The sequence below is a fragment of the Salmo salar genome, chromosome ssa10 (assembly GCF_905237065.1).
Source record: "Salmo salar chromosome ssa10, Ssal_v3.1, whole genome shotgun sequence".
NCBI classification, from domain to species: Eukaryota; Metazoa; Chordata; class Actinopteri; order Salmoniformes; family Salmonidae; genus Salmo; species Salmo salar.
In genome coordinates, this window is record NC_059451.1 from 29,139,181 (window position 1) to 29,158,978 (window position 19,798).

Here is a 19,798-nt window from a genome sequence, read left to right on the forward strand (position 1 = left end):
AGGCTAACTAGCTAACTAGCTAGCTACAACGTTAGACTACAGTACATTTTACGTATATAGCTAGTTATATATAACGAGAGGCACTGAGGCTAGCTAGGCTAACTAGCTATAACGTTAGACTACAGTACATTTTACGTATACAGCTAGCTATCTAACTAGCTAAACTTGGCTAGTTTGGCTTGTAGTGGTACTAACAAGCCCCATTATGGCTGAATTGAATAACACTGCCTCGTGTAAAAAGAGAGGTAATATTTCTAGCTAGCTACCAACAGCAAAACAAATTACTTGTTTTTAATTTGCCCTCATGAGTCCTGGTCCAGCAAGTCTAGGCTGCTTGCTGATCTCGCTTTTTTTTTCTCGCTGTCTCAATTCATTCTTCAAAAATGTTTCGTCGTCCAGCTCTTCTTGTAAAGAGGAGTCATCAGAAGCAGCCATCGTAGCTAATTATTTAGCAATCTCGGATAGACAGTGCACGGTATCAACTCCAGTGAACTTGTAGACTAGCACTGCCCCCGTTTTGAAAAGGCCGACTTTGAGGGTGGGAACAAGGAAGCAGGGCTCCCATCAGGCTGTAGTCTTTACAAAGCCAGGGAAAATAGATATCCTGCAATGTCCTGGCAGATAGGAACAGTGTTGAGACAAGTCCAATGGCTCTATTGAACAAGAACAACCATATATACTAAATTCTAGCATGATCGTGCAATCGGCAAAACACAAAGGCCACAATAATTGCTACAAAACATGCCTCCATTTATTTTTTATTTCAGACAGTATGCTCAATCAACCAATGATGCAATTGATTGAACTATACCAGCGCAAAAATGCAAAAATACAGCTACAGTGCATAATTATTTCATAAACACCCTCTCATCATTCATAATTATGTAGGAAGACACCCCAAATAGTGTCTAGAGGTGAAGTTTCTCTTTAATTATATGAAGAGTTCCTTGGTCCTCCTTTTTTTTTGATGACCTATATACCCCTTTTACCAAAGAGAACCTTCTATTCACAAAGATCTACTATTGTGTACCGTAGCAGCGCTTCCCTTCCTTCTACAAGTTATACTATTGAAAACACATCCTCTGAGGACCTGATCTCAAAATGTATCCCAATTTTCCTTGAAGTCAGAACTAGGCCAATGATTATGCTTTTACATACGTACAAAATATATGCCATTTACTGTAGCAGAACATGTCAAAACATTGACATTATCTGAATGTATCACACATGGCCACAGTTTCTACTGCCCATTTCTTTATGTTGTTCACCCCCTACTGTATTTTTGTTCAGAGTCAGACAGCATGTCAGTGTGCATCACAGTAATCCAGTTAAGTTGCCAATTAAAGGATCCATTGATCAGTTAGCCCTCTGAGGCCTGGGTTCACACACTGCGGGGCACTGCAGTGTGTCGATTAGAGGTGGATTGCAAAAAATACACCACCATTACAAGATTTACAGCACCTGTACAGAGAAAAAACCTTCTCTAATCGCCATTACAAACAGGGATAATTCTGTTGAAGTCGGAAGTTTACATACACTTAGGTTGGAGTCATTAAAACTCGTTTTTCAACCACTCCACAAATTTCTTATTAACAAACTATAATTTTGGCAAGTCGGTTAGGACATCTACTTTGTGCATGACACAAGTCATTTTTACAACAATTGTTTGCAGACAGATTATTTCACTTATAATTCACATTATCACAATTCCAGTGGGTCAGACGTTTTGCATACACTAAGTTGACTGTGCCTTTAAACAGCTTGGAAAATTCCCGAAAATGATGTCATGGCGTTAGAAGCTTCTGATGGGCTAATTGACATCATTTGAGTCAATTGGAGGTGTACCTGTTGATGTAAACTCAGCAAAAAAAGAAACGTCCTCTCACTGTCAACTACATTTATTTTCAGCAAATTTAACATGAGTAAATACACTGCTCAAAAAAATAAAGGGAACACTTAAACAACACAATGTAACTCCAAGTCAATCACACTTCTGTGAAATCAAACTGTCCACTTAGGAAGCAACACTGATTGACAATACATTTCACATGCTGTTGTGCAAATGGAATAGACAACAGGTGGAAATTATAGGCAATTAGCAAGACACCCCCAATAAAGGAGTGGTTCTGCAGGTGGTAACCACAGACCACTTCTCAGTTCCTATGCTTTCTGGCTGATGTTTTGGTCACTTTTGAATGCTGGCGGTGCTTTCACTCTAGTGGTAGCATGAGACGGAGTCTACAACCCACACAAGTGGCTCAGGTAGTGCAGCTCATCCAGGATGGCACATCAATGCGAGCTGTGGCAAGAAGGTTTGCTGTGTCTGTCAGCGTAGTGTCCAGAGCATGGAGGCGCTACCAGGAGACAGGCCAGTACATCAGGAGACGTGGAGGAGGCCGTAGGAGGGCAACAACCCAGCAGCAGGACCGCTACCTCCGCCTTTGTGCAAGTAGGAGCAGGAGAAGCACTACCAGAGCCCTGCAAAATGACCTCCAGCAGGCCACAAATGTACATGTGCCTGCTCAAACGGTCAGAAACAGACTCCATGAGGGTGGTATGAGGGCCAGACGTTCACAGGCGGGGGTTGTGCTTACAGCCCAACACCGTGCAGGACGTTTGGCATTTGCCAGAGAACACCAAGATTGGCAAATTCGCCACTGGCGCCCTGTGCTCTTCACAAATGAAAGCAGGTTCACACTGAGCACGTGACAGACGTGACAGAGTCTGGAGACGCCGCGGAGAACGTTCTGCTGCCTGCAACATCCTCCAGCATGACCGGTTTGGCGGTGGGTCAGTCATGGTGTGGGGTGGCATTTCTTTGGGGGGCCGCACAGCCCTCCATGTGCTCGCCAGAGGTAGCCTGACTGCCATTAGGTACCGAGATGAGATCCTCAGACCCCTTATGAGACCATATGCTGGTGCGGTTGGCCCTGGGTTCCTCCTAATGCAAGACAATGCTAGACCTCATGTGGCTGGAGTGTGTCAGCAGTTCCTGCAAGAGGAAGGCATTGATGCTATGGACTGGCCCGCCCGTTCCCCAGACCTGAATCCAATTGAGCACATCTGGGACATCATGTCTCGCTCCATCCACCAACGCCACGTTGCACCACAGCCTGTCCAGGAGTTGGCGGATGCTTTAGTCCAGGTCTGGGAGGAGATCCCTCAGGAGACCATCTGCCACCTCATCAGGAGCATGCCCAGGCGTTGTAGGGAGGTCATACAGGCACGTGGAGGCCACACACACTACTGAGCCCCATTTTGACTTGTTTTAAGGACATTACATCAAAGTTGGATCAGCCTGTAGTGTGGTTTTCCACTTTAATTTTGAGTGTGACTCCAAATCCAGACCTCCATGGGTTGATAAACTGGATTTCCATTGATTCTTTTTGTGTGATTTTGTTGTCAGCACATTGAACTATGTAAAGAAAAAAGTATTTAACAAGATTATTTCTTTCATTCAGATCTAGGATGTGTTGTTTAAGTGTTCCCTTTATTTTTTTGAGCAGTATATTTGTATGAACATAACAAGATTCAACAACTGAGATATAAACTGAACAAGATCCACAGACATGTGACTAACAGAAATGGAATAATGTGTCCCTGAAAAGTAACAGTCAAAAGTAACAGTCAGTATCTGGTGTGGCCACCAGCTGCATTAAGTACTGCAGTGCATCTCCTCCTCATGGACTGCACCAGATTTGCCCATTCTTGCTGTGAGATGTTACCCCACTCTTCCCTCAAGGCACCTGCAAGTTCCCGGACATTTCTGTGGGGAATGGCCCTAGCCCTCACCCTCCGATCCAACAGGTCCCAGACGTGCTAAATGGGATTGAGATCCGGGCTCTTCGCTGGCCATGGCAGAACTGACATTCCTGTCTTGCAGGAAATCACGCACAGAACGAGTAGTATGGCTGGTGGCATTGTCATGCTGGAGGGTCATGTCAGGATGAGCCTGCAGGAAGGGAACCACATGAGGGAGTAGGGTGTCTTCCCAGTAACGCACAGTGTAGCAATTGCCTGCAATGACAACAAGCTCAGTCCGATGATGCTGGGACACATCGCCCCAGACCATGACGGACGACCCTCCACCTCCAAATTGATCCCGCTCCATAGTACAGGCCTCGGTGTAATGCTCATTCCTTCGACGATAAATGGGAATCCAACCATCACTCCTGGTGAGACAAAACCGCGACTCGTCAGTGAAAAGCACTTTTTGCCAGTCCAGTCTGGTTTGTGCCCATAGTTGACGTTGTTGCCGGTGATGTCTGGTGAGGACCTGCCTTACAACAGGCCTACAAGTCCTCAGTCCAGCCTCTCTCAGCCTATTGTGGAGAGTCTGAGCACTGAGCACTGATGGAGGGATTGTGCATTCCTGGTGTAACTTGGGCAGTTGTTGTTGCCATCCTGTACCTGTCCCGCAGGTGTGATGTTCAGATGTACCAATCCTGTGCAGGTGTTGTTACACGTGGTCTGCCACTGCGAGGACAATCAGCTGTCCGTCCTGTCTCCCTTTAGCGCTGTCTTAGGCGTCTCACAGTACTGACATTGCAATTTATTGCCTCGGCCACATCTGCAGTCCTCATGCATCCTTGTAGCATGCTTAAGGCACGTTCACACAGATGAGCAGGGACCCTGGGCATATTTCTTTTGGTGTTTTTCAGAGTCAGTAGAAAGGCCTCTTTAGTGTCCTAAGTTTTCATAGCTGTGCACTTAATTGCCTACCGTCTGTAAGCTGTTAGTGTCTTAACGACCGTTCCACAGGTGCAAGTTCATTAATTGTTTATGGGTCATTTTAAACAAGCATGGGAAAAGTGTTTAAACCCTTTACAATGGAGATCTGTAAAGTTATTTGGATTTTTACAAATTATCTTTGAAAGACAGGGTCCTGAAAAAGGGACGTTTCTTTTTTTGACGAGTTTATTTCAAGGCCTACCTTCAATCTCAGTGCCTCTTTGATTGACATCATGGGGAAATCAAAAGAAATCAGCCAAGACCTCAGATAAAAAGTTGTAGACCTCCACAAGTCTGGTTCATCCTTGGGAGCAATTTCCAAACGCCTGAAGGTACCATGTTAATCTGTATAAACAATAGTACGCAAGTATTAACACCATGGGACCATGCAGCTGTCATACCGCACAGGAAGGAGACGCATTCTGTCTCCTAGAGATGAACGTACTTTGGTAAGAAAAGTGCAAATCAATCCCAGAACAACAGCAAAGGACCTTGTCAAGATGCTGGAGGAAACAGGTAGAAAAGTATCTATATTCACAGTAAAATGAGTCCTATATCGACATAACCTGAAAGGCCGCTCAGCAAGGAAGAAGCCACTGCTCCAGAACCGCCATAAAAAAGCCAGACTACGGTTTGCAACTGCACACGGGGACAAAGATCGTACTTTTTGGAGAAATGTCCTCTGGTCTGATGAAACAAAAATAGAACTGTTTGGCCATAATGACCATCGTTATGTTTGGAGGAAAAAGGGGTATGCTTGCAAGCCGAAGAATACCATCCCAACCGTGAAGCATGGGGGTGGCAGCATCATGTAGTGGGGGTGGTTTGCTGCAGGAGGGACTGGTGCACTTCACAAAATAAATGGCATCATGAGCGAGGAAAATGATGTGGATATATTGAAGCAACATCTCAAGACATCAGTCAGGAAGTTAAAGCTTGGTCGCAAATGGGTCTTCCAAATGGACAATGACCCCAAGCAGGCTTCCAAAGTTGTGGAAAAATGGATTAAGGACAACAAAGTCAAGGTATTGGAGTGGCCATCACAAAGCCCTGACCTCAGTCCCATAGAAAATTTGTGGGCAGAACTGAAAAGGCGTGTGCGAGCAAGGAGGCCTACAAACCTGAATCAGTTACACAAGCTCTGTCAGGAGGAATGGGTCAAAATTCACCCAACTTATTGTGGGAAGCTTGTGGAAGGCTACCCAAAACGTTTGACCCAAGTTAAACAATTTAAAGGAAATGCTGCCAAATACTAATTGAGTGTATGTAAACTTCTGACCCACTGGGAATGTGATGAAAGAAATTAAAGCTGAAATAAATCATTCTCTCTACTATTATTCTGACATTTCACATTCTTAAAATAAAGTGGTGATCCTAACAGGGAATTTTTACTTGGATTAAATGTCAGGAATTGTGAAAAACGGAGTTTAAATGTATTTGGCTAAGGTGTATGTAAACTTCCGACTTCAACTGTATATGTTAACATTCATAACAGTGTACATTTCCTTCCCTTTAGCAGAATGCCATTACGAGAAGTAGTCAGCTGTTGTTGTTTTTTATCTCTGGAATGGGAAGCAGTCTATAACAGTTTATGCAGGGAAGGGCAGTGTACTGTGAGCATTGTGAATTGATAAAAGCCTGGTTAACTGATGGTTACAGGTGGTGCTGCTGCTGCTACAGCGTGATCTAATGCATCGTCTGGGTAGTGTACTGTAGTACAGAAGAGTGGATGCTGCATAGGGGATGGCCCACAGCTGCTCTGGCTGCACGCCAAACTCCAGCCTCCTCTCGGTTGCAGGATCATTTAAGCACAAATATATAAACAATGATTTCACTATCTCGTTATCATAGCAGACAAATAAATTAAATATTGATTGGGAGATGGAGGGAGGCAAGGCAACACAGGACAGAATGACCCGTTCTCTCCCTTCTCTCCTCTCAATCTCCGTGCTATTGAGTTTCCTTTCTCCAAGATTCTTAGCTTTATCTGGAATTGAATGGCCTCTGCTGCCCTTTCATTGAGTCTCTTACGGTGGTTGGATACTTCCTCTCAGATTCTTGTTTCTGTTTGAGTATGTTTTCTGTAATGTTGGTACTGTGTAGTCCCCCCTGAGTTACCTGGTATAAACATGATACCAATGGTCAAATTGAGATCCATTTAAATATGCTCATTCTGTTTGTACAGTAAGATCTGTTAATTGGTTTGGATTTCTGTTTGTTCCTGATTTGCCTGGTATTTTTGGTACATGCTGGTACCTTTAAAATGCATGCTATTCATCTCCCCTTTCTGCGTTGAACATTTCTAGAGGCCCATATTTTTTCCAAACTACCTCCTCATCCTCCCACAGTATATCCAGGGGGACTGTTACACCAAGCCACAGTAAATCTTTAAACTTAAACCTTCATTTCAGCTTTTTCAAAAACATTTATTAGAAACTGTTCCCCACAGCTTCTGTTTCAAAGCCTCTGGAGCTGCATTCACAAACAGCAGCCGAGACTCAGCCTCTGCTACCATACTGCCAGATCGACAGTATCTCTCTGAATATCTGTCTCTCTGGCTTTCTCTCTGTCTCAGTTCAATCTGTCTGCATTTATAAAACTATTGTGTTATTGTTTTCAGCCTTTCCCTTCCCCTCTAGTCCTTGTATTGTGCTAAACTACTCTTCTCTATTTAATGACAAATCTCTTTCACACCCCCCCTCTCTCTCTTTATCTTTGTCTGTCTGTTGTTACCTTTCAGAGGCAGCTGCTGAGCTGTATTCGAGGTGGAAACTGCCCTGGACCAAATGTTAGCTCCCTACAGATCCCTGGGGACGTCAGCTTCTTTGCCAACCACCTCGCTGTCCCTACTATGGAGTTTGCATTTGAACAGACCAAAGCAGAAGAGGTACTGAGACCCATACACAAACAGAATTTTAACATTTTATGATAGGGTCTGGTAGTAATAGATGATTTCTCCATTATTTACAAACATTATAGGTGAATTAAAGATTTTCCTCCTTATTGACTAGTTTGTTAAAAGTCCAGTGTGATTGTCAATTGCTATGTCTATGACACCTGGTTTAAAGGTATTATCCTGAATTGAGTTGTGTGCTAAAATTGAGGGCATATATTTTTGAGAAAATGTGATGTATTTCACTGTAGGATTTCCTATAAGCAAACATGTAGATGCTAGGTAAGCTGGCACTTGTGTGTTTGGAAACGAGCAGATGTTCTGTACCAGAATGACTGGGATTGTGACAAGAACGTGGTCCAGTGCACATTTTGTACTCCCGTTTAACATCTGTTGCCTTGCCTCATACAGTTTCGACAAGTACACACTCATTACAGTCAGTATTTAAGGCTGTTGAGTCTGCCTCCCAGTATGCAGCTCTTTCCAAAGTTTACACGATGATCTGTCTCGAAAGTCTCCTCAGACATTTGTGTGTCTCTTGTTCTTTTGAATGCCATCTGTATGGAAATATAATGTAGCAGTTTTTGTTTTTGCTAGAAGCCCATTTATATCTCTACGTTATTCTGTTAATGTGGGCATCGTTATTCAACATGCATTCTTGCCTCTTTTGCAACGTCATTTCCCTATCCAAATGATGCAATGTATCTCAGTTCAGCCAGATACATGTCTATGTGAATGTCTGTCGCCATCAGACCCTGTCAGTATGACATCTGCCACCAGGGCCCGTCTTGCCTCCATTTCACACCTCCTGTTGATGAGTGGTGGAGATGAAATAATTTGCATCCTCAGCTCACACATCTGCTAGACGCAGGCCTCTGGTGCTTTACACGTTAATGATGCAGACTCCTCACCGTCTGAACAGCGCTCACCTGAAATAACTTCCCCAACTTTAAAAAGGGAAGATGATAATGTCTGCCACTGGCGGAACAGTAAACTTCTAAGCTTTAAGTGTGTTGAAATCACTGAATACTGTGCTGTATAGATTTAGACAAAACTATTTGGTAACACTTTATTTGAAACCCAGCTTCATAACTAGTTATGACCCGGTCATAACAATGTCATAATATGTCTTATAACAGCTGACATAACTTGTCATAACCTTTTATAATATGGTCATAACACTGTCATGACACATATATTTGGGCCTATTAGGAAAAATATTGCATTATTTTATGGCTGGTTATGACACATACATAATAGTGTAAAAACCCACAAAACCTACCACGGCAGTTATTTTATGGCTGGTTATGACACCTACATAAGCGTGTCAAAACCTACCGCACAATCAAAACATTCCATTACACCATAGCCTACATGTCAACAGTAAGTTTATGCTGTATATATTTTTTTTAATTGACCATATTAAATTATCATTGTAAATGCGCAAACATTGAAGTCAGACACCCCAATGCTCTGTTACTGATGACTGGGATGAACGCAGGAGCAGATTTCAGGAGCAGGACAAGACACCTTATTTTTGACTAATGACTGATATAAGGGCATGTACGTGATAGGCCTATCTGGCTTATATGATTACGATGGTCATAAGGCTTCTTAAAGTGTATTTTCTTAGTCCAAGTAAAGTGACACAGGATGGTCATAATGCTTCATGACAGAGTCATAAAGTGTATTTTCTACAAGTTATTTAAAATATGATGAAAAAAACATGACTGTAAAGAATTAATTACAACAACAGCAAAGGATTTAAGAAACACATTTTCAAACGAAAAGAAACTTCTCAGCAGGGAAGAAACACATTTGAATAAATTTAGGTTTTGACACTCTTATGTAGGTGTCATAATGAGCCATACAATAATGCAATATATATCACAACAGGTGTAAATATATGGATCATGACAGTGTTATGACCATATTATGACAGTTTATGACAAGTTATGTCAGCTTTTATGACATAACTTGTTGTCATAAATTGTTATGGTGTCAAGTGCTACCAAACATTTATTAACTTTTCATCACCCTCAGAGATCAAAGTAAAAAATATTTGGGCCTCTGCTGATTTGAACCAGTTTATATATGATGTTAGGGTTTGAATACAATTATTCACACTCACTGTAAAACATATGATATTTGTCCTTTTCTCCTATTTTACTGCTATAGAGTGCTGAGTAACGAAGCAAAGTTTATAAACAAATGGAGTGCCAAACTTTTCCCCCATTTGGGAGTGTAGCTGTGCACACTGCACAGTGATGACAATTCCTCCATACTCATGTGTACATCTGTCTCTTCCTCACAACATGCCTGGCTAAGCATCAGCCCAGTGACACTGGTGTGCTTTAAACTGTAAAAGTAACCTTTTCCTGGCATTCAACACATCAAGCTGAATTAGAGCCAGATGAATTAGATTCCTGAGCCACAGACTGCAATGTGGGACCAGGCTCATCACAAGGCTCTCCTGTGCAGCCAACAGCTTGAGGATGCATCTGAGTCAGATTTGAAATGACTCACTAGCTTAAAGGCTCTCCTTGCCTTCATTTTGTGTGTGTGTGTGTGTGTGTGTGTGTGTGTGTGTGTGTGTGTGTGTGTGTGTGTGTGTGTGTGTGTGTGTGTGTGTGTGTGTGTGTGTGTGTGTGTGTGTGTGTGTGTGTGTGTGTGTGTTATGTATTAGTGCTGAGCGATTAGTGCTTTTTGAGGTCGGTTCGATTAGAAAAAAATTATAATGGTTTTCGATTTGGGGTTTGATTATTTGGGTTGAATGCCATAACAACACAGAATAAAACAATTAATAAAAGTCTGCCCATTATTGCTTATCACTTATTAACTATAATTCATTCACTTTACTTTACTTTACAAAAACATTTGTTTTATTTGCTAACTTTATTATTTATTCAGTCATCATCTCATGTTTTTAGAGCTACTGTCTGACAAAATCACAATTTAGTAGTTCTTCAAAATAATTAATGTACCTCGCAAAGCAACATCTGCTCTCCACATCCCCTCCGCATCACCATTCTTTTCTCTTCTGTAGCAGGCGTAAAAGAAACACAGACCGTGTTGTGGACATGTGGATGCGCAATGGATTATGGTCATTGGAGTTAATTACCACATTTTATGCACTAAACTACGTAGAATATTGGCCTGTTGGAAACTACAACTCCCTACTACATCTCACAGTTCAGGCTGGATCTGATTTGTCTCTAGAGAAAGGTGCAATGTTTGCATTGAGCTCACAGAAAAGAAACGTGTGAAATGTAATTCAAATAATTGAACCACGTGTGTGCATGCAGGTGTGCCTTCTGCATTCCCTACACACAGTTTGATGTCCAATGTTCAAACTGTAGCTGACAAATTACAACAACATTTAACAATTTAAAACATTTGTAAGAATGCATCAAAATGGAATCAACAAACACCATGCCAGCTGTTTTATCATGTTTTCAAGTGTTTAAAGAGGGTTTCAAAATACAAACACAACTTGTTTTGGGCAAGATTGCCAGCTATAAACACTAGCTTGGATCTGTGTTTTTTCAGAATTGCACTCATTTTAGTCTAAGTGGATGTGACTGGTCAGGGAGCCTACCCAGGCTCCTCTCTGTTGCTACTCCAGAGGCTCTCTCACCAGATGGCTCCAATAGACTGACTGACTGGATCTCAGTCGCCCTGCTCTGGAGGTCACTATCGATCACAGTCCAGAGGTGTGGCATGCCAAAACCTGTCAGCCCATTTTCATTCACTGAGTCCTGAGAAGGGGAATCAGTGCTGTCCACACACCGCAAATGTTATGATACCAAGTAATGTGATTTTCAGGCGAGCTAGAGAAATGACCCTTGGAAATGTCAAACAAGACCACACTCTGGTTATACTGTTTGGTTTCCATTTGTGTGGACTATGACCCTGAAACACAACCATCAAACAGAATTCTATGTCTAGTCATCCTCATATTCCCCTGGTTCTCCCAAACAGCGCCATGACACATCCCCTCATTATGACACACATGCAAACGCCCCTCTCCTCATGCCCTCAGACATTGCCCGGCTCTTTGGCTGTGTTCAGGTTGCTGGTTGCGGCAGTGTTACAGCAGTGTTCAGAATTCCTGTCCTGAGGTGCTTTACCAGTGTACGCTGAGCTAATCTAATTAGCAGTGTGAAGTGGCTGCAGCTGGATGGGGCAGGGAGGGAGGGAGGCTACACCCAGTAGTCTGCTGATCAATTGGCTCTGCCTCTGCTCCGGCCCGGTCCATCCGCTGCTCTACCTCATTGCAGTGACAAGTAACTGAGCTGGGCTTGGCTACCGCGTATCCCACCATCTGGCTCTAACACATGGCGGTGACCCTGTTACTGAAAGCACTCTTCTGGTATGAAACACACACTTTGGTCTTCTTAGATTGAACATCATGCCTTATCACACTTTTTTTCATTGACCATTGACATCTGATGACAATTGAAACCAGCACGTGTGTGAGATTTGGTTCTGGGTGCAGATATTACCATTGACATAATGTAATGCCATTAGGGGTTAGGGTTTTACAAAGTGGTCCATATAATGTTGTAGACTGTTGATAGGATTTTGGACACCAGTCAATACAGTAGGTCATTGTATTTAATGCACACCAAGGGATAGGGCCAAAGGGAAGGGAAATCAATGGAGTCTGGGCCTTGGCAATTCAAACTCAGATTGGACAATTAATGTGTAATCGAAGAGCAATCAAAAGTAACCTATTGTTGCTTAATGAGTGTATGTTTTACTCAATAAAGAGAAAGGTGTGTCTGAGCTGCAAAGATGCAAAAGAGATTGCAAATACCTGTTTAGGAATACAATGCACCATGTAAACAACATTTGTTGTGTCTAAAACAATAGGCCTTACTGAATGAATCTTCCTCTTGTTCTTACCACGGGCAAACATAGAACCTCCTGTACTCCTACAGAAAATGTGTTATCCTACATAAAATGCAATTATCTTTTGGTTCCATGAAAGAGGAGAAAAGCATTTCCCATATTTAAGCCATTTAGTTGCTCTCGCTTCAAGGTCTAGCATATCTTGAAGGTTTGTAAGAGGAAACTCTACCTTTTTGTCTTAAATTGAAATATTCTCTTCTATTATTATATCTCTTTCATTTCCATTGGCCTTGAAATGGGGCCACCTCCAGAAATGGGAGAGTTGTTCCATTGGGACGTGAATACTCTGGGGAAATACACAATTTGTCCTTATTTATGGAAATTAGTCGTAGCTTGTCCCTTTTAAAGGAATGTTTTTAAGTAGAAGAAACAGCCATGTCAATTGTTTCACAGTTTTCTATATTTTATCTGATCCTACTGTCTCCATTTCACATTTGAATTAGGTAAGTCTTCTAACAGTGTTGTGTTATTTTTCAAGCTGTTGAAGGTGATTACTATCTTCTTCTATTTTAGAGTCCTTCCTTCATAACATTGGAGTGTTTGGCTGGAGCTAGAATCATACACCCTCATGTATAGCCTTTTACCCTAGTCACAGCCTGCTTTGAAGTCCTCTTTTGGGGTTTTCTCTCTTTAGGCAGGTTTCTTCAAAAGCACTTGTCCTCAATGTATGCTAGCTAACCCCAGAGTGGGCACAATGGATGTAGTAAGATCAGTCAGGAATAATCTAATTAATTCAGGGCTTGTGAAATTATACCTAGGCTAAATATAAGACTTTCACAATCATAAGACTCACTAATAATTACATTATTTTGTCAAAATAGTTTAACCTGTTGTTTTGCAATAAATAATGATCTGGCTTTCAAGTCCATCTATGAAAATGCCCTTTTTGTTACAAATTTAACCAGGACCATGCATAATACACATTCACTAATAATGACTAACTTCTTGTAGCAGCCAGGCATTATAGAAAATGAACACAACTAGATCTCATAAACAATCTCCCAAGCACAAGCCGAGGTACTAGTGAATAGCCAGCTAATCTTTATATTTAAAGTCTAGCCAACTTGGATCTATTTGCTAGCGAACAAGGTACAACAGTTGAATTGTTATGAACACAACCTTCTGTCTGTCTCCAACTGTTTGAACAGCATGTTAGCCTGTCCACTTTGTACAGATGTTGAAATCAAGTGCCCTACCTTATTTCTCAGAATGAGTTGCCAATTCCTTATATAATTGTTTTTTTTTATGCCTATTGCACATTTATAAAACACAGACTAGACAGCTAGTATAAAAGTGTGTGGCTAAAATGCTGCTAGCGGTACGTGTGACAAACTGAGCATTCATTTTCCAGAATCAATGTTCATTGATACTCCCATTTTAGCAGAGTCTGGTCGTCTCACAATTTGAAGAGTTGAGACATAAAAGGGTATTCATTTTATTTTATTTAACTTTTATTTAACTAGGCAAGTCAGTATATAAGTCAGGGTATAGTGTCACGGTCGTCATATGAATGAGACCAAGGCGCAGCGTGCGTATCGTTCCACATCTTTATTTATATGTGAAACTATGCAATACATACAATAAACTATACTGCTCAAAAAAATAAAGGGAACACTTAAACAACACATCCTAGATCTGAATGAAAGAAATCATCTTATTAAATACTTTTTTCTTTACATAGTTGAATGTGCTGACAACAAAATCACTCAAAAATAATCAATGGAAATCCAATTTATCAACCCATGGAGGTCTGGATTTGGAGTCACACTCAAAATTAAAGTGGAAAACCACACTACAGGCTGATCCAACTTTGATGTAATGTCCTTAAAACAAGTCAAAATGAGGCTCAGTAGTGTGTGTGGCCTCCACGTGCCTGTATAATCTCCCTACAACGCCTGGGCATGCTCCTGATGAGGTGGCGGATGGTCTCCTGAGGGATCTCCTCCCAGACCTGGACTAAAGCATCCGCCAACTCCTGGACAGTCTGTGGTGCAACGTGGCGTTGGTGGATGGAGCGAGACATGATGTCCCAGATGTGCTCAATTGGATTCAGGTCTGGGGAACGGGCGGGCCAGTCCATAGCATCAATGCCTTCCTCATGCAGGAACTGCTGACACACTCCAGCCACATGAGGTCTAGCATTGACTTGCATTAGGAGGAACCCAGGGCCAACCGCACCAGCATATGGTCTCACAAGGGGTCTGAGGATCTCATCTCGATACCTAATGGCAGTCAGGCTACCTCTGGCGAGCACATGGAGGGCTGTGCGGCCCCCCAAAGAAATGCCACCCCACACCATAACTGACCCACCGCCAAACCGGTCATGCTGGAGGATGTTGCAGGCAGCAGAACGTTCTCCACGGCATCTCCAGACTCTGTCACGTCTGTCATGTGCTCAGTGTGAACCTGCTTTCATCTGTGAAGAGCACAGGGCGCCAGTGGCGAATTTGCCAATTTTGGTGTTCTCTGGCAAATGCCAAACGTCCTGCACAGTGTTGGGCTGTAAGCACAACCCCCACCTGTGGACGTCGGGCCCTCATACCACCCTCATGGAGTCTGTTTCTGACCGTTTGAGCAGACACATGCACATTTGTGGCCTGCTGGAAGTCATTTTGCAGGGCTCTGGCAGTGCTTCTCCTGCTCCTCCTTGCACAAAGGCGGAGGTAGCGGTCCTGCTGCTGGGTTGTTGCCCTCCTACGGCCTCCTCCACGTCTCCTGATGTACTGGCCTGTCTCCTGGTAGCGCCTCCATGCTCTGGACACTACGCTGACAGACACAGCAAACCTTCTTGCCACAGCTCGCATTGATGTGCCATCCTGGATGAGCTGCACTACCTGAGCCACTTGTGTGGGCTGTAGACTCCGTCTCATGCTACCACTAGAGTGAAAGCACCGCCAGCATTCAAAAGTGACCAAAACATCAGCCAGGAAGCATAGGAACTGAGAAGTGCCCACCTGCAGAACCACTCCTTTATTGGGGGTGTCTTGCTAATTGCCTATAATTTCCACCTGTTGTCTATTCCATTTGCAAAACAGCATGTGAAATTTATTGTCAATCAGTGTTGCTTCCTAAGTGGACAGTTTGATTTCACAGAAGTGTGATTGACTTGGAGTTACATTGTGTTGTTTAAGTGTTCCCTTTATTTTTTTGAGCAGTGTATAAAGAACAACAACAAACCGTGACGAAGAGGTACAACATGCACTAACTCAAAATAATCTCCCACAAACCAAAGGTGGGAAAAACAACTACTTAAATACGATGACCAGCTGCCTCTAATTGGGGATCATCCAAAAAAACAACATAGAAAAACAGAAACTAGACCCAAACAACATAGAAAAATGTAACTAGAATAAACCCCCCAGTCACGCCCTGACCTACTCTACCATAGAAAATAAGAGCACACAATGGTCAGGATGTGACATATAGTAAGAAAGGTTATGTTTTCCTCTATTACAGTCAAATAATGTCTCAATGTGTTTCGGTGTCCATATGAGTGATTCTGTTGGACCAAACGTCAAAAGCAAATAGCGAGTTGAAACTGCTTGTTGTCAGCGAATATGAAGTGATCTTTCATCTTTGTTGTTCTGAGTGGCAGGGGGAGGAGTTTGGTGTGTGTGTATGTGTGTGTGTGTAAATGGGGAGGTGCACAGTCAAAGTAGGAGCGAAGTAGATGAATTCTCATAAAAAAAACTAAACATAAAAAAAAAACGTTATTCTTGCGATATAGGCATTTGGAATATCGTGCTAAAACATACGTTTGAATTAATCAAATTCATTTGATATATCGCCCAACCCTAACACACACACACACACTGGGCCTGAACATCTGGCTGAGTGGAGGTGCTACAGTCTGCTAATCGCTGTGGCGTGTGTTTGTTCTCCGAAGGTCTCAGGATGACCCAGGCGAGTGCTGCTCCTATTGGAACTCCCACTAGTCCTAACCTCACCACGGGATACTCATCTGAACTCTTCTCTCTCCTCCATCTTGCTGTTGAGATGTCAGTGTTTCCTTGCAAATACTCTACCCTCCACCTAGTCACAGATATGATGCCTTCATTCATATACTGTAGAATGCATGCCAATAGAACCATGTAGATGTGTGATGCTGGAGCTACTGAAGTAACCTTTAAATAAACATGGAGGGAGGCAGCAAAGCCATTCTCAGAGGAGAGTTGAGGAAGATGGGTCTTGGCATGCCTCACTACTCCAACAGGACAGACAGGCCCTCAGACTGACAGTCAGTCACATTTCCCAGACAGACTGCAGTACAGTCTGACACTAAGACTTTCTCATCTCCTGCACACCCAGTGACACCCAGTGGCAATCTCTTTTTCAGAGGGAGCCAGCCGAGTTCTCATCAAATCAAACCCAGCTCAGTGGGAGCTCCGGCTGAGTCGAAATGAACACAGCACCAGCAGACCTGCTGTATTGATTCAGAGGCTCTTTCTGAGTCTCTCTCTGAGTCGGTGTAAAACAGCATCAAGGCAGGCAGGCAGCACCCCTCCTTCCCTCCGCTGTGTCTCCACTCTGCCCAGGCTTCCTTGGGACCGATCAGAAAGTGGGCGCTGAAGGGGAGTGCATGTGTGAGGGGATAGAGAGATCATTAACTCAGCTCAGCTTGGCTCTTCTGTCTAATCACCAGTTAACACTTTCCAGGCCTGTATGGAACAGTGTGTGGGCAGGGAGCTCCTCACGGCAGGGGCCTGGCTGCTCTATGAGCCAGTAGACACATGGGGCGTCAGAACAAAACGTCAGAACAAAACCTGGCTCAATGGATGTCGATGTACTGTAGAAGTGTCAACACATGAAGATGAACTCCTCAAAATGATTTTTCTTTGGCATTGTTTTCAAGTGTTAAAAAAAGTGTTAAAAATCTGTGCAAATGACTGTACAGATGACTGTGGATGATTACTGATCCGTGGTGGATTTTAATCATCATGTTACCATGTTCCATAGCTCCCCTGTCTCTGCGTTGTGGCACACGTTTTGTAATCTCTGTGTGACAATGTCACAGTGTCACAGCCTCCTTTGTACTGTGTGTCAAAGGTTTAACAAGCATTTGCTTCAGTTAATGTGACTGTGTGTTTTTGTTGCCAACACAACACAACAGCCTGTGTAAGACTCTAAAATATAAAAATGTATTCATTGTAGTTGGTGCTTGTTTTCCTTGCCAAGGACATCCTCATGCTGAAAATCAAATGCTACAAAGTGCTTCCAAAGTGTTTTAACACCCCCTTCAATAACCTAGAGGAGTTTTAATATCAAACCCCTGCTTATCCAATGGTATTTATTTGGTCCCTCTGTTGCAGAGAGAACATAGTATAAGCCCTTAGGTCTGCATTGATTATCAATTACTTTATCTTGAGTCTACCATAAATACAGAATAATTTGATATAATGATCTTTCCTCTGAATTACGCCTGCAATCCTCAATTAACTTCTTTAAACTTATTTTGGATAACATAACCTCCCATTAACTTTAGTCACTAAGGCAAATCAGTAACTCTCCTCAGGGATTCTACTAAAGCAATAAGTTGTCCTCCATGAGAGTCAGTGTTTTGGAAGATTATCAGAAACAGCCATTGTAAACCCTCCATAAAACAAGCAAAGGCCTACTGAATCAACTGTACTGTTTTCCTGGTCATATCAAAGCTCATATTATGAGCATTACTTGCAGAACATCTTTGCTCTATTCGTATCACCCATTAAATGGAGTTAAGAAATACAAATTTCATTTGCAGGGTTCAGTACCCATTGCTCCAGCCCAAAATAAAATAATAAAGGAATCAATGAAAATGCAGCTGGAGTGGAAATAACTTGACAATGCTGCTTTTTTTTCTCCTTTTCTTCAAGCGAAAAGGTTCACCTCTTTTTATGTGGCTGGCACTGTCCTTATGGAATCCTTATTTCAACTTGAACTCAATACATTAACTTTTACTCTGTAGTTCCCGGTTGATTAAATTAGTGATATCTGCATGAAACGACAGCTGATCCCGCTCTCCTCCCCTGCCTCTCTTTGTGGATGAATATTCATGTATTGTTGTTGCCAACAATAGACCATTCCCAGCTAGCACATTTGGTTCCTTGGAAGTTGTGGGAACGTACGTTTTTGGTTTCTCTTTGAAGCCATAAGTTTCCTGACTGGTAAAAAAGTTTGTTTTTTTTACATTCTGAGAACGGAAGTGAACATTTTACCTGTTTTGGGAATGTACATTTTTAGGTTGCAGGGAGGTTCTGAGAATGTTTAACTATGGTTCCCTGAAAGTTTTATTCATGTTCTGAGAAGGAAGGTATTTAAATAACATTCTGAGAACATGTTTTTATTGTGGCATGGCATCAGTGAGATTCAAACCTATGATCTTCTGTTTTCTATCCATGGAATTAGTCCACTGCGCCACCAGGATGGAGCTACCATGCCATGTTTTCTTTACTCATTCTTTTTAGTCTATTTAAACAGTCCCCATTTCAAAGGAAACATTTCAAGCATCTTTTACAATTTTTTTATTTAACCTTTATTTAACTAGGCAAGTCAGCTAAGAACAAATTCTTATTTACAATGACGGCCTACCAAAAGGCAAAAGGCCTCCTGCGGGGACGGGGGCTGGGATAAAAAATTATAATAATACAATAAAGATATAGGACAAAATATACATCACGACAAGAGAGACAACACAACACTACATAAAGAGAGACCTAAGACAACAACATAGCATGGCAGCAACACATGACAACACAGCATGGTAGCAACACAACATGGCAGTAGCACAACATGGTAGCAGCACAAAACATGGTACAAACATTATTGGCCACAGACAACAGCACAAAGGGCAAGAAGGTAGAGACAACAATACATCACACAAAGCAGCCACAACTGTCAGTAAAAGTGTCCATGATTGAGTCTTTGAATGAACAGATTGAGATAAAACTGTCCAGTTTGAGTGTTTGTTGCAGCTCGTTCCAGTCGCTAGCTGCAGCGAACTGAAAAGACGAGCGACCCAGGGATGTGTGTGCTTTGGGAACCTTTAACAGAATGTGACTGGCAGAATGGGTGTTGTACAGTATGTGGAGGATGAGGGCTGCAGTAAATATCTCAGATAGGGGGGAGTGAGGCCTAAGAGGGTTTTATAAATAAGCATCAACCAGTGGATCTTGCGACGAGTATACAGAGATGGCCAGTTTACAGAGGAGTATAGAGTGCAGGGATGTGTCCTATAAGGAGCATTGGTGGCAAATCTGATGGCCAAATGGTAAAGAGCATCTA

General features: G+C 42.4%; 1 protein-coding gene across 1 annotated transcript in view; it reads left to right on the top strand.

The window, feature by feature from the left end:
• naaladl2 (N-acetylated alpha-linked acidic dipeptidase like 2) overlaps positions 1–19,798 on the top strand; it is a 290,768-nt gene that overhangs the window by 228,994 nt on the left and 41,976 nt on the right. The window contains exon 10 of the mRNA XM_014216734.2: positions 7,472–7,618. Within this exon, the coding sequence (XP_014072209.1) occupies positions 7,472–7,618 (147 nt within the window). The remainder of the gene's footprint in view (positions 1–7,471; positions 7,619–19,798) is intronic.